Raw genomic sequence first — 14,354 nt, forward strand, 5'->3', positions numbered from 1 at the left:
CTAACTAACTCTATGGCCTATGGAACCCGGAGGTTCAGTGCCGCGTTCACAAAAGCTCTCCACTGACTTCTATCCTTAGCTATTTGCATCCAGTTTCTACTTTGTATTCCAATCTCTGCGAGATCCATCTTAATATTTTCCTCCCATCTGCGCCTAGGTCTTCCTAATGGTCGTTTTCCGAGGGCTTTCCAGTCAAGACTTTGAAAGCTTTTCTACTTTATTCCATTGTAGCTACATGACCTGCCCACCTAAGCCTCCTAGACTTGACGACCGTAACAATGTTTGGTCAACTGTTTAAATTATGTAGTTCCTCGTTATGAAGTTTCCGCCATTCCCCATTCCCGTTCCTCTTGGGTCCGAATATTCTTCTCAGGATCGTGTTCTCAAATACTTTCAGTCTATGTTCTTCCCTCAGAGTAAGCGACCATGTTTCGCAACCATACAGAACAACAGGCATGATTATCGTTTTATATATTTTAAGCTCCAAATTCTTGAATAGAATTCGCGACGACAGGAGATTTTGAACCGAATAGTAACACGAATTCCTTGCTTTTAGTCGACATTTAATTTCTTCGTGAATATGACCCCAGACTACGATAGGTTTATCATGAGTTACTATAAACTTCCAAAAATATACAAATATTACCTTAAATTATTTTTCCCACTTCAAAAACTCGGGGGCCTATGACCCCCGGCCCCAGGCTACATACACCACTGGAAGAGACTGAGATTATTTTCTGTTACTCAGATGATTATTTAAGTAGGCTATAATGAATTAGCTGTTTGGTCTAAATTTTACTCCAAATATATTAATCTAGAGTTTGTAGGATTTATACACATAAAAGATGTTTATTGATTACATATATTGTATACATTAACGTAGGTAATTAAATATGGAAGAGATGATCTACTATATATGGTAATTCATCGGCTTAGGCATGGCGAATATTTTTAAGGAGATAAACAATGTATTGCAAAGTTTTGGCGAATGAATAAATTATAATTCATGATGGTGGTGTTAACGCTAGAAATCCGCATTGAATATTGTAACGTTGAGTCCGCATGGGGTCAAATTCAACTCCACACTAATCTTAGCAACAATTACGTTTGGTTATTTATTTATTTCACTGATTTCGAGTTAATTAAAACATTTTAAATAATAATAAGGCATCCTTGTGCATAACCCATATAATTATCAATATTTAATACAAGATAATAACTTTCTGTAGATACAAACTTAGAAACAAATTCTGTACCTAAGTATTTTACTGTGAAATCTGAAATTATATTCTAATAGAAAACAAGGGGCTGCGGTGGCTCAGTAGTAGAGCGTTCACCTCTGGTGCTTGAGGTCCCGGGTTCGATCCCAGCCCTCGTCAAGTGAATTTTGTGGTGGACAAACACCGTGTGTGTGGGTTTCCTCGGGGTTCTCCCGTTTCGTCCCACTTTCTTCATTCCACATTTCCTTCATTACTCATCATCACCGTCTCCTTTAGCCTCACGGGCATAACCGAGGGACATAAAATTCAAAGATTTCATTTCATTTTTGTAATAGAAAACATACTTTTGATTTTATATATACTATTTTGTTGATCTTACAGCTTACCATTGTTACCTTGTCTTCCAAACTCTTCATACTAAACCACTTTCCAATTTTGGTTCAGTTCTAATCTTGTTCACTCTCACGGCTTTCTGTTCCATTCTGGCGCTTTGAGCTCACAAGAATTTTTTCGTTTGCTCTGTACACACAAATTCCGAACATTTGACACACAAGAGACTTTTTTTTCGTCAACGTTACGAGGGTAGGGTCTGCATCTCTTGCGTTTCTTGTTTTCCCTAGAAACTTGTTCAGATTTTTTTCTTCTCACGCAAATCTCCAAAAACTCAAGCTCTGACCGCATTTGTAACTGATTTGTTTTGCCTTTGTAAAATTTTGATTTCAAATCTGACTTCATCTTTGACTAATTTCTTTGACAGTATGCGGAGAAATTCCCTTCTTCTTACATTTCCGATTACTATGCAGTAAATTGTGTAAGCATTCAAGAAGATCGTAGAAAACTGCAGGAAGCCATCACCCATTACTCATCCGTAAAGTCCTCATCCGCATCACTACTACTACTGTCATCATAACAGTTCTCCTCTCTATCACTAAATAAATTATGTTTTGCTTCTTTTGCACTGTACCCTTTTGCGAATCAAAGATTTTCCATTACAGAAAGTATACTTGAATCAACTGCAAAATGAAAGATAAACTGTATCACTTCCATAGGAAAACGGCAAGCCAAAGCTTTGCGATCAGCACGAAATGATATACAAATAGCAAACCTCATTCGTTTTCCAGTCAGCAGAAGTGCTAGAACCACCCTTTTATTTATAACTCCAGGAAAATAAAAAGTGTTTGCGTTTTTTCAAAGTTTCGCGAAGTCCACTTGAAATCTTTCGTTGCCTCGCCACGCAGTTTCTCATGAATTTTGTTTTTCTTTTTCCAAGCTTATTGCTTCGTTTGAATAAAAATTATAAAATTATATACAGAAAACTCTCCAAAGCAAAAAAAAAAAAAAAAAAAAAGTGAAAGTGTAAGAAATAATAAAATATCTTATATTGGCGTCAGAAAAGACTTCCAAGCGGACTTCTAGTGTTAATAAAGAGGTATTATAGAGATGTATTTTGTTAATTATGGTCTGCTGTAGTTTAAGACGAAAGAAGTTAGAATATTTGTATTGTTGCTTTAACATGTATAATGCATTTAACTACATTGCCCGGCACTCGCTTGTTGCGTTGTTACCTGATACTAGATGTCAATTTTACTGTAGCAGGCCAACAAGAGATGGTCTCTGAAGTTTCTTACCACATGTGCAGGAAAAATCCAACCTCTACTTTGACACTAGTGTTACCAATCACGGTTACTTTGTCTTACACCATTAATTGAAGCACCATTATGGATGCACCGAAAAAAGCCTTGACACTTAAACGTCACTGTGAGAGACCTTCTCTTGTTGGCTTCACTATATACGTATATTACTAGATTCTACTAGATACTAAAAAGTTCATATAGGTCTTTATAGGTAAATATAATGAATATGAATCTCGGCCAATACCTTGAAAGAGAAGTCTAATTGAGTTAAGTTGATTTTGAGTTTAGCATCCCGTTCAGCAGTTAGGTTATATGACACGTGGACCTACTTACAAACCTGGAATCCAAACCACATGAGCTCCCGCCGGGAATCGAACACGGTTCTCCCACGCCAAACGCGTATACGTTGAGAAGTCTAGTGTTGAAATTCTTACCTTAAAGTTCAGACCTTACGGATTATAACATCCAGAATATGAAGTTAGAGCAAATAATTATATATATATAAAACAAAACTTTCTGTATATCTACATTTTATGTGAAATTATAATAACATTGCACAGAAACAGTACCCTATGCGCTAAAAATAAACTAGCGCTGCGTGACCATAAATCATAGCCTACAATTCTCTATCGTCACTTTGTAAATGTACTTTCAGTCGTGAGGTGCAGTCAGTGACAAAAGTTCTTTCCGTTTGATGAAAGTTGTTTCCGTTTCCTAAATAACTTCAAAATGCAACGACAATTTGAGTACAGTTTTCAGTAAATTAAAAATAATGTAATTTTCTGCACGTTCAAGCAGTACCACCGTCGTACGTTTCAGCCATACCATCGTTATTCCTCAAATAAATTTTACTAAACGGAAAGAACTTTTGTCACTGACTGTACAAGAGTGCATATACTGATAGGTTTCAGGGATCAGAATCCCCCAACTAACAGAACTCTGTACATATTTGCAGAATCTTTTAGTAATGTAAAGATGAAATCTTAAGTAGTCCAATCATTTGATTTTGTAACCTTATTTTTATTTTCTGGAATTATATTTTACATTACCGATCATTTTTACGTTTTTCTTTATGGGTCAGTACTCTTTGGATTGGTTGCATGCGACTTTTCCTTCATTACTGTACTAATCCAGTCTTTTTATTTTCATTAACTTTTCCTTCGCTACATCTCATATTATTGGTCCATATATTTTTATCACGGGCTTCATCTAAGATTTTTAGCCATATCCTCCATATCTAATGGTTCCATTCTTCCATGACACATAATGTGTTCATTCATCCTATCTCTTCTTTATCTAGTCTTCGAGAATCTTTTCCGTACTACTACTTTCATCACGCTTTTATTTGATACCTTGTTCACTTAATCTAATTTTTAAAATCTATAGCATCACATTTTGAAGGCTTGTATTTTCCGTTCTTCACTTCTCTCAGGGACAATAACTTACATCCATATAACGAAGTATTCCGTACATATGCTTTTATCAGCCTCTTCTTCATATTTATGTTGATGGTTTCGACGGAATCTCTTTTTTTTCCTTTCTTCGAATGCCTCTTTTTACTTGAGCAATTTTTGAATTCACATTTTGTTTGCATCTATTATCGTTTGTTATTATGCTCTGCAGCTAACATAATTCATGAACCCCTTCTACAAGGTGATCTATTTTGATCTTGAATTTTCTTGTTTCTTTTCTTACACATAGCTTTTGTTTAGGTTTTGTTAAACATCTTGTTGAATAGAAGTGAATTACATATTAATAAGCATTTCAAGGTTTTGATACTGGTTTTGACACAAGGTAGATAACATCAGATCGATGATACACATATATGCCTTGAAATCTTGTATATTGCGAAATGTTTACTTGTTACATCATTGGTTTTGTATAAACACTCTATTATTCTGCTCTGTGCTTGTTAGAAGAGTTAATATTTGATCTATATTCTTTGAAAACTGAAAACCTGGAGTAGAGATGTTTGAAAATTAGAGATTGATATAGAAACGATAGTCAACCAATTTGCCAGGTTTTTATTAGCTATTCTATTCAGATCGATTGCTTTATTTGTGCCCAGAAAAATCGAATGAAGTCGATTTGTCTGAGTGAGCGAGAACTCTTAAAATAAAGTTTTCAAACTGACGTAAATGCCATTTTGATCAGAGTGACTTCAAAAATTTTACGAAAGCATAGTGCGAGCATCTCTGACTGTACAACTTTAGTATAAAACCACCTTATTTCGTTACACTTTCTATACAGATCTAATCCACAGAGCTTGCAATTGTGTGATTCTTTTGTTCAATATCACTTTTCACTTCCGATATTTTCCACTTACATATGTAACTAGAACATTTACAATCCAAGATTCAGCATTATATAATTAATTTGAAAGATTCTTAAATTTCAAACTCCAAGTTTCGTAGTGTGTAATTAAGCACATTGATGTAAGCCTACAAGTTGGAATTCTTGGAAAGGGATAATTACTGCTTTACTCTAAACCAGTGTATTGCATTTGTGTAGTGTACTCGGTATGATTTGAGTGTAACTGTCTGAATGTTTATACTTTCCCTTCTCACAGAGAATTATAAAATTAACAATGTTTTCTTCTTTTACATTTATTAACGATGTATCGATTATAATAAAATTTCTGAAGAAATGCACATACTTAAAAAATCGGGTTGGATAAATAGAAATTGCATGAAGGAGTACGAGATGCATAAATGTGATATGATTCATATCATACGATTGCTAGTATGCGAATCATAACGATACTGAATAGATTTCTTTTTGTTTTCATGTGCAGACCCCTCTCCCAGACATAGTAATATGTATTCAGTTACACATTCTATGTATTCCATATACGTGCATTTTATTGTACTATAATTTTCATGGAATAATTTCTGTTGATTTACAAAATATGTGGTTATTGTTTGGCATTGAATTCCATCAAGACTAAGACGATGAGACGACAATATATTTTGATCAGCTTGTGACAGTTTTTCTTGAATTAGCAGTAATGTCTTCATAATATCAATTGAGTCGTCAAATTCCAAAACGTCTCTTGTCCACTTTCCTGGAATGTAGCTTTTACATGATTTTTGCTTTGCTAATACCTAAGTTCAGCTTATTTATCACATTTAATGGTTCAGGTACATATTTTCGAGTTCACAAAACTTATTTTACTCATTCTCAGATGTACTAATTAAGATTAAAACAAAGGAAAACAAGATTTCCCGAAAGATGAATAAAATGGACACGAGACGTTTTGGAAAGGGCAACACAATTGTAGTGTTTGACGGAATAACTAACAACTATAATACATCGACATGTACATAATACTTTGCAGCAGTGGACCGCGCGCAAATAGTTCTGTTTTCCTAGATAACACTGTTCAACCTTTTTTCACTTTTTATTTTTTTTTTTACAGAAACGAAAGTAGCCGTTCTTTATTTATTTTTGGCCACATAATGCGAAAATCACACTTAAAATTCTCTCCTGACTCAGGTTTCTGAGTAATTTAGCGTTTTATATTTTTCATATAATGCTATGGGACATTATAACTACATGATTTGGAATTATTGTTTTACGCGGTACAAAGTGTCGTTCTTGGCAAGTATTTGCTGCATATTCGACTTGGCAACGTTGTACGTTATCAACAGCTAATGCGAACATCTCATGAGTCACTTGAGGCAATGATTGCTAGTTGCAACTAGCTCCAGTTAACGTCTCTAATCGTATTCGTGGCATGCTTCAAGCAGTAGTTTGGCAAACTGCTTGTGTTACTGGTGAAAACTCTTAAAAGAAAGTTTTTAGCTATCGCACCAGTTGTATGAGGTTTCGAAGACCCGTCAAATTAGTTCATTTAATATGATATTGTACACACCTTGTTTAATCACCTACTTTCCTAATCAAATTTTAGCAACAGTTCCTTTCTCCGTTTAAAAAGGGTTTTCAATTTTTAAAAAGCGTGATTTATCACGAGATTGCATGGTATTATACTTAACCTTTAGATCTAGCTATATACAAGCTTCGTTACAATCTATATTCAGAAGTTAAAGATGTCTTTGAAACTTATATCGGTTTCTTTGCTTCTATAACAAATCAGAAAAAAATAATGCTACAACATACACGTGTGCTCTTAAAGTTATTAACAAGCAAAAATTAATTTTAGGTTCCATTTATAGACTTTACAAATACAGAGATCAAAATGACACCTTGTTAGTTCTTGCATACTTTTATTCCCGGTAGCTCTAATGTTAAGGAGGATCACCACCCGGAAGTCAGTACATATTTTAGCTCATTGCCTTAACTACTGCGCAATGAAACGTTACATATAAATATTGTACTATATTGTACTATAAGATAGAGCAATGTTTCAGTTACAGCACAAGACATTGATTCATTTGGTTGTGTCTCCTGATATATAAAAAAATGTAACAAATAAAATAAAATATTTGATTCGTTTTACAATAAGCACACAAGAAGGCACTTGCTGTAAGATCTTACTAGAAGTGCTCAATTTTACGAAATGTTTATTTGTATGTGTAAAGTATTTTAAAGTAACGATCTTATTACGAAATATATATATATTGTTTGACCGTTTTTCGTGTTAAGTTTCATATTTTATTTAAATGTTAATTTACAATTAAGGAAAGAGATTTTGAGACGAAGCTTGCGCGGAACGCCACAATGCGTTATTTCCAAATGTGTACGTTTACTGTAGTCGTCACAATAAGAAAATTAATGGATTCTAGTGTTGCAATCCGAGAAGTGAAATTGCGGTAAGGGTAGAAAACTAATTTCTCTAGTAAGTATCCAAACAAAATTCCATGATTACTTCCTTTATTATCTGGCACCAGTAAACACTCCACACTATCTTGCAACGCCATACTATTTAAGCAGCGTTTAACATAGCACTCGGAACACCTAGTGATCCACCTTAAGCAAATATTCATATATTATATGAAAACAGAAATAATACAAATGGATTTCTTGTCATCAAGTTAAGTGTAATTGTGTTATACATCAGTAGTAATACCACCAACACAGCGGCGACGCCCACGAGATGCTGCATATGGTTTCTCTCTCCATTAAAGAGAATGAAACTGACATTTTCACTTTGTTGAGCTGTTTGACTTGTTAAACTATTTCGCTTACAGGAAAAGATCATACTACCCTTAGGGAAAAGGATCGCAGTATATACAAAAGACCCACCAAAAATATTACATTATTTCCCCACGAGAGAATCGTCCTTTCTGACTCTAGGCTTAAAGGAGAACGTATAACAAAATAGAAACCAAACCGCTGCATTTGGATCCTACTGCGTGATAATTTAATCCACTTGGAATTACTATTTAAGACTCATGAGTAGTCTAATCTCTTTCTAGTCATCCAAAAATTCGTAACAGCTTTCTGTCCGATACTATTCCTCCCAATATGTACCTAGGTATATTCCACATCAGTTACATACTCCGTTATTATATCTATCAAATTCCTTGCAAAATATTAGGTAATGCTTACATGTCGTAGAGTTCTACGTTGTACTAGTTCCTCCATTCTCCTATTGCTTCGTCTAGGTTTGCCCCTATATATTTCCTTCGATTATGTTGTACTCAAACACCTTCAGTCTGTTTTTGTGCGTAAGTGTCGACGCTAGACTTTCTAATTGAAACTGTATATTAAGGAAGAACTCCGTTGTGGCTATGTAGATAGCATATGCGCTTTTGGGGTGATAGACCCGAGTTCGATTCTCGGCGAGAGTTCATGATGTTCTGATCCCATGTCAAGCTGTAGGTCATGTCTCATATAGCCGTGCTATACGCTAAATTCAAATATAACTATACTAATCTATATTAAGTAAATAAGGAAAAATAATCTTTAAAAAGAGAAGTAAGCTTCGTTTCACACTGAGTAAAACCTGTTAACCAAAAAGCGATATATTATACAAATATACAGAATCCTTATGTTTACTACGAAAATCTGTACGGATCATACGTTATCCATATGCTACATGCATACTGCCTTTTTCTTTCTTAGATGTTACATAATGCCGCAGCAGAGTGTGTGACATCTAACAGTCTTCCTCATATTACATACTTATACGTATGTTAAATACGTCAGCTATATGTTATATACATCTATCTATAACAGATCCCAACTGACTTTATACAGTTCTTTCTTTCGTACGGAAAGTACTCCTATTCGGAACACTTATACGGAAAGTAGGGATAAAAGGATGTCACCTAGTGTTGTACGTTAAGTCCAAACACTACAGAATTTACGTATGTACGCCACATTATGAAACATTATAGTTCCAATACTGGGAACAACAATTGAAAGGTTAACCACTTTCATTCTCAATAGAGATAGGGCAGAGGTTGTTCGGACTCAATCTATATTCTGTACGTCACGTGAAAAAGGTTTGGTTTGTATTTTGTGAAAATGGAAAAGAGATGAGATTGGAGATGGAACATATTTGTGGGATGCTTAATTGGTTGCAGAAAACCGCTTCTCACTAACTATTAACACTTTTACTCTATAACTATCAACATTAAAATTGGAAATAGTTCATTTCTGTCACTTCCGGTTTGAATACAACCTTCATTAACTACCTTTATTTCTAACTTTCGACTCTATACATCCTGGTCAAGACTGATGGTGTTCTATCTAGTAGTTCTTGAATGTTTGGTTTGTTTCTCGGACAAGCGGAAAATACTCTCTCGGATGAATTCACGGCCAAATAGAGTAAATATATAAGCGAGGTTTAGTAAACCAACTTCTTAAATATCAATTTCTCCCTATCTCTTACCATTCGTTACGCGAATGGATAGAGTAGTTGTATAAGGCCTTCCATACTCATTTATTTATTTATAAAGAATACTACAGTAAAGATATCCGTTTATATAGAAACAGATAAACATGTAACACTACGATAACATACAAGTGATAATTTTAACGACTTTTAAATCATCGACTATGTCACTTTAATAGTTTTCTGCTTTTTTCAAATTTATTAAAGAACATTCTGATTATATCAATATTTGGATAAACCATACAGAATTTGTTGTACAGGTCACATATGATCCAAACAGGCCGAGTTTTTCATTATATTTGTTTTCAATGTTCTACTGTGAAATAAGCTAGCTTTTCGACGTCTTCTGGCGTTGGGAATTTGAAATTTCAGAAGTTTAAGTAATTGCGAAATTTGGGTTTTGTTGTTTATAATTTTGTATTGAAGGTGACTTTTCTTCTGCTGTCAAGGGATACAATGTTCAGTTATTTAACTAAAGACTGGTATATTTCTAATTTAAGATATATACCTGTTTTCTTGAAAACTAAGTACTTGCCAATTTTGATTGCATCGCTTCTATTTTGCAGCTATATTTTTTTGCTTGCTAGATTCCATATTTCGGCAGCGTATTGAAATCTCACATTATATATCGTTTTTAATGTGTCTTGTTTCTTGAAATCCCGTCTGATTCTTAATACTTACAATAGTTTAAAAATCTTAAGAAAATTAGTAAACTATTTTGTTATGAGTTTAATTTAAATTTTACACAATCTGTTTCATTCAATCAAAAGCATTTGACTAAATGGATCATTGTAAATCTTTGACAATCAGCACCCTGACATTGGTACAGATATCACAAATTACGTATTCTTCACTGGAAGAAATACAGCTATTAAGGGTACTGGTTAGGACAGTGAGAAAAACGATATTCTGAAGGACATGATAGAAGATACGGTGGAATAAAATGATGAAGACATAAAACACGAGTTGAGTTTGAGTGCAATGGAGATCTTGCTGATTATACTGTCCGCATATGTGTCTTCGAAGGGACACCCAAGTTCAATTCCTGGTGAGGACTTTCACATTAAGGTGTAGGTGCACGTAGCCTCGGTGCTGAAAATGGAAACTAATTTCAATAAGCAAATTGAATTCAAAGATGGTATTAAACAAAATAATTTCTGCCTGACGACGAACAATGATTACGAACAACTGTGCACGAAATATGATGCATGGTAACTCCCTAGTTTGTGGCAAGTGATGCCAATAATGGCAGAAAACTTTCGTTGCTGACTTCTTATTTATCAACTATTTCAAATGAAGTTGTAGAACTGTTAATATTAGAAAAAAAAACAAGAATGAAATTTGCTATTAAAATTTAGAAAGAAAATTGTTTGAGTCTATATGAAATGTACAACTGCAGCATTCGTACGATGGGACCCCCGACAAGAAAAGAACAGAAAATATCTCAGTCAGCAGTTAGATGACCGAACGGATATTCATACACTTGATCTCCTGATTGAGAAATGAAAACACTAATAGTTTATTCATGCCCACTATGATAATGTCATTATGTTGTTGTCCCGTATCAACTCTATAAATAGCAAAGTATATAATGTGGTTCACCGAATATTCTATAAATTAATGTAAATTAAATGAATGGAACATCTGTGAAGATTTTCAATTCGTACCTTTTAAAGAAAATATTTGACCCCATATGTTACATGTTTTGCTTCCTGTAGGACCTAAATATTCCACGAACTAGTTCAATGGATAATATATTGAATAAACACATTTTGTTTACGTTCCAATATTTACCGAGTATATGCTATTTTCATTGCCAATTAAATTCAATAAAATAATAATAAAGTGCACACAGCTAATCATTTTTGTTGTAATAACGAAATTAAATTTTATTGATAGCTCTAATATTTGAATATTTGCTTCATTGAAAATATGTTTACAGTTATTTATCTTGATTTCAGGCTGCTATGGAAGTATTATTGTCGCTGATGAAATGAAATCTTTCGGTTTGACATCCCACGATTATGTCCTTTAGACTAACAAGGTACATTCGCAAAGTGTCCCCTCGGGATTCATGTAAAACTGATTTAAATGCAAAGTTCTCCATGGCTCAATGCGTATTGTACTAATTTTAGCGGCCCATATGAGTAATTTGCATATTTATGAGCCTTCATATACCCAAAATTCAATCATACACTACTCTAACGCTCGGTCACAAAATTGCTTTTAGTTTCTTTGGATGTAACTAAACATGAATTTGGGCATATGCAAAAAAATTGGATCAAATACTGCTTCTCTGACACGTGTCATCCGCACCGGCCACCATCTTGGATGCGCCATATTGGATTCAACTTTCGGTTTTTCAAATAGGAATAGGTGCATATGAAACATCAAATTCATATAAAATTTTCTCGGAAATTCATTGATGTAGTGAGTTTTACGGCAGCTTGTACCATTTGCGAGATATTACATGTTAAATCCCTCTAGGCACTTCGCGAATAGACATTGCAGAGTAATATCCGTTACGCTTATGTTGGATAATGTTGATTTCTAACTGGAAAAATACTGTAGGTATAAACAAACTCTCTGCAACATTGGCGTCATAATCTTACAACATTTCTGTGAGTGATTGTTATTACTTCCATGTTATACTATAACAAGGAAGAATTGTATTACGAACAAAATGCCTAATGTAAATCTAAATACGACATGTCCTATTTGCATATGTGTGTCTGTATGTATGTACATTCAGAAAACATTTCGTCAACAGTAAATCACGTAAAAGATCACATATACATGCACAACTTTTTAATGGTTGAATTTGTGAAATGCCTCACATTTAACATGCAATATTTTGCAAATGGTACAATCTATCGTAAAACTCACTACTCCAATGAATTTACGAGAAAATTTTGTATGAATTTGATGTATCACGTGCACCTATTCCCATTTGAAAAAACGAAAGTTGAATTCAATATGGTGGATCCAAGATGACAGTTGGTGTGGATAACACGTGTCAGAGAAGCAACACTTGATCCAACTTGTTTTGCATATGCCCAAATTCATGTTCAGTTACATCTAAAGAAACTAAAAGTAATTTTGTGACCAAGCGTTATAGTAGTATATGAATTCCGGATATATGAAGGCCCATAAATATGCAAATTACCCGTATGGGCCGCTAAAATTAGTACAATACACTTTGGGCCGCGGAGAACTTTGCATTTGAATCAATTTTAGACGAATCCAGAGGGGACACTTCGCGAATGTACCTTGTAAGACAGAGCTAATTAAGGCAAGTGAATGATTATGGAAGAAGTAGTGAAATGAGAATGCTGAAGAAAACGGAAGTAGCCCGGGAAAAGCATGGGCACGATGTTGTCCATCACAAATCTTCTTAGCCAGGGATCTAACCAGGGACTCCAGCTACTAGAGGTAAGCGTTCTACCACTGAGCCATTGTGCGCCATTTGTTGACAATAATCCTGTTAGATGGGAATCTTTATATTACACGGTAACAATAGCAACCACTAAGATTACTTTATGTAGGCATTTAGGCAGACATTCAGTATTTTGAAAACAAAAGTTTTTGTCCTCATGTATTTTCCGAAAGTCATTGAATTGGTCTATAGGTTCTAGAATCAAGTGTATTGTCAATTCAGTTTTATAAATTTTACATATAAAGATATGTTTGGCTATTTATATTAAAAGACGGAATTATCAAAAAAGAAAAAAGAAAAAGATCTAGTGAAAAACGTAGATAAGATAAGTCAACGTAGATAAGTCATATGCTGCAATTTAAATATCCTCGTTAGATTATTTTCCATACATTTCAATATATTTTTCATAATGCTTTAAAACCAAAATTGAAAATGAAAGATATGTTTGGCTATTTGTATTAAAAGAAGGAATTATCAAAAAAGAAAAAGGAAAAAGATCGACTGAAAAACGTAGATAAGATAACCAAAGTCATATGCTGCAATTTAAATATCCTCGTTCGATTATTTTTCATACATTTCAATATATTTTTCATAATGCTTTGAAAGCAAAATTGAAAATGAAAGATAAAACTCATCGCTCTTGTGTGGAAAGTAAATACTTATACCGTCTAACAACTTACCGTAATTTACGAACTATGAGACGCGCTTTAATTTTCAAGCAATTTGTTTTTAAAAATACCGTAACATTTTTCCAGTTTTTCGTAGAGTTTACGGCCTGTATATTCTAGTCTGTGGTTCTGGGTTTGTCATGGTGGAGCGGAAGGGAAACACTGTTAGCAAGCTTGACAATCCACGCAACTCATATTGTCGCATCGGTACAATGCTGCTGCCAATTGAATCCAATGTTGCCAGATAGAGATAGGTTTCCCGCGGCATTGGAATTTTTGTATTAATTTCGAGTATAAGACACATCTGAAATTTTCGGGAAGTTTTCGAAGAAAAAAGTGTGTCTTATAGTCCGTAAAACAAGGTAGCTCGAAAGAAATGTGTCTATGTTTTGGTATTTCAGAATATGATAATCCTACTTATCGAAAATATTTGCTAGACGCCAAAACTAATGACATTCAATAAGATTACGCCTTATTTTACGTTACATTTCTATCAAAGTATATATGGTGCATGAATCTTACAGAGACTCGTTCATTCTTAGCGTTTTCACTTGCGACCAGTGTAGTATTATCTGGTATCAAATGGGAGATTTA

At 34.1% G+C, this 14,354-nt stretch overlaps 2 protein-coding genes across 4 annotated transcripts in view; one reads left to right on the forward strand and one right to left on the reverse strand.

Annotated features, from left to right (window-relative positions):
• LOC145670244 (uncharacterized) overlaps positions 1–14,354 on the forward strand; it is a 206,995-nt gene that overhangs the window by 183,978 nt on the left and 8,663 nt on the right. Inside the window, exon 2 of one of the 3 annotated variants that reach the window (XM_081738654.1) lies at positions 11,618–12,770. The exons of 1 other annotated variant lie outside the window; for it this stretch is intronic. In XM_081738654.1, the coding sequence (XP_081594780.1) occupies positions 11,618–11,645 (28 nt within the window). In that variant the 3' untranslated portion in view covers positions 11,646–12,770. One more of the 3 variants, XR_014128245.1, reaches the window with a different exon arrangement.
• LOC145670243 (synaptotagmin-10-like) overlaps positions 1–14,354 on the reverse strand; it is a 354,389-nt gene that overhangs the window by 86,167 nt on the left and 253,868 nt on the right. The gene's annotated exons all lie outside the window — the stretch shown is intronic.

The sequence above is a fragment of the Thermobia domestica genome, chromosome 14, assembly GCF_964235325.1.
Source record: "Thermobia domestica chromosome 14, izTheDome1.hap1.1, whole genome shotgun sequence".
NCBI classification, from domain to species: Eukaryota; Metazoa; Arthropoda; class Insecta; order Zygentoma; family Lepismatidae; genus Thermobia; species Thermobia domestica.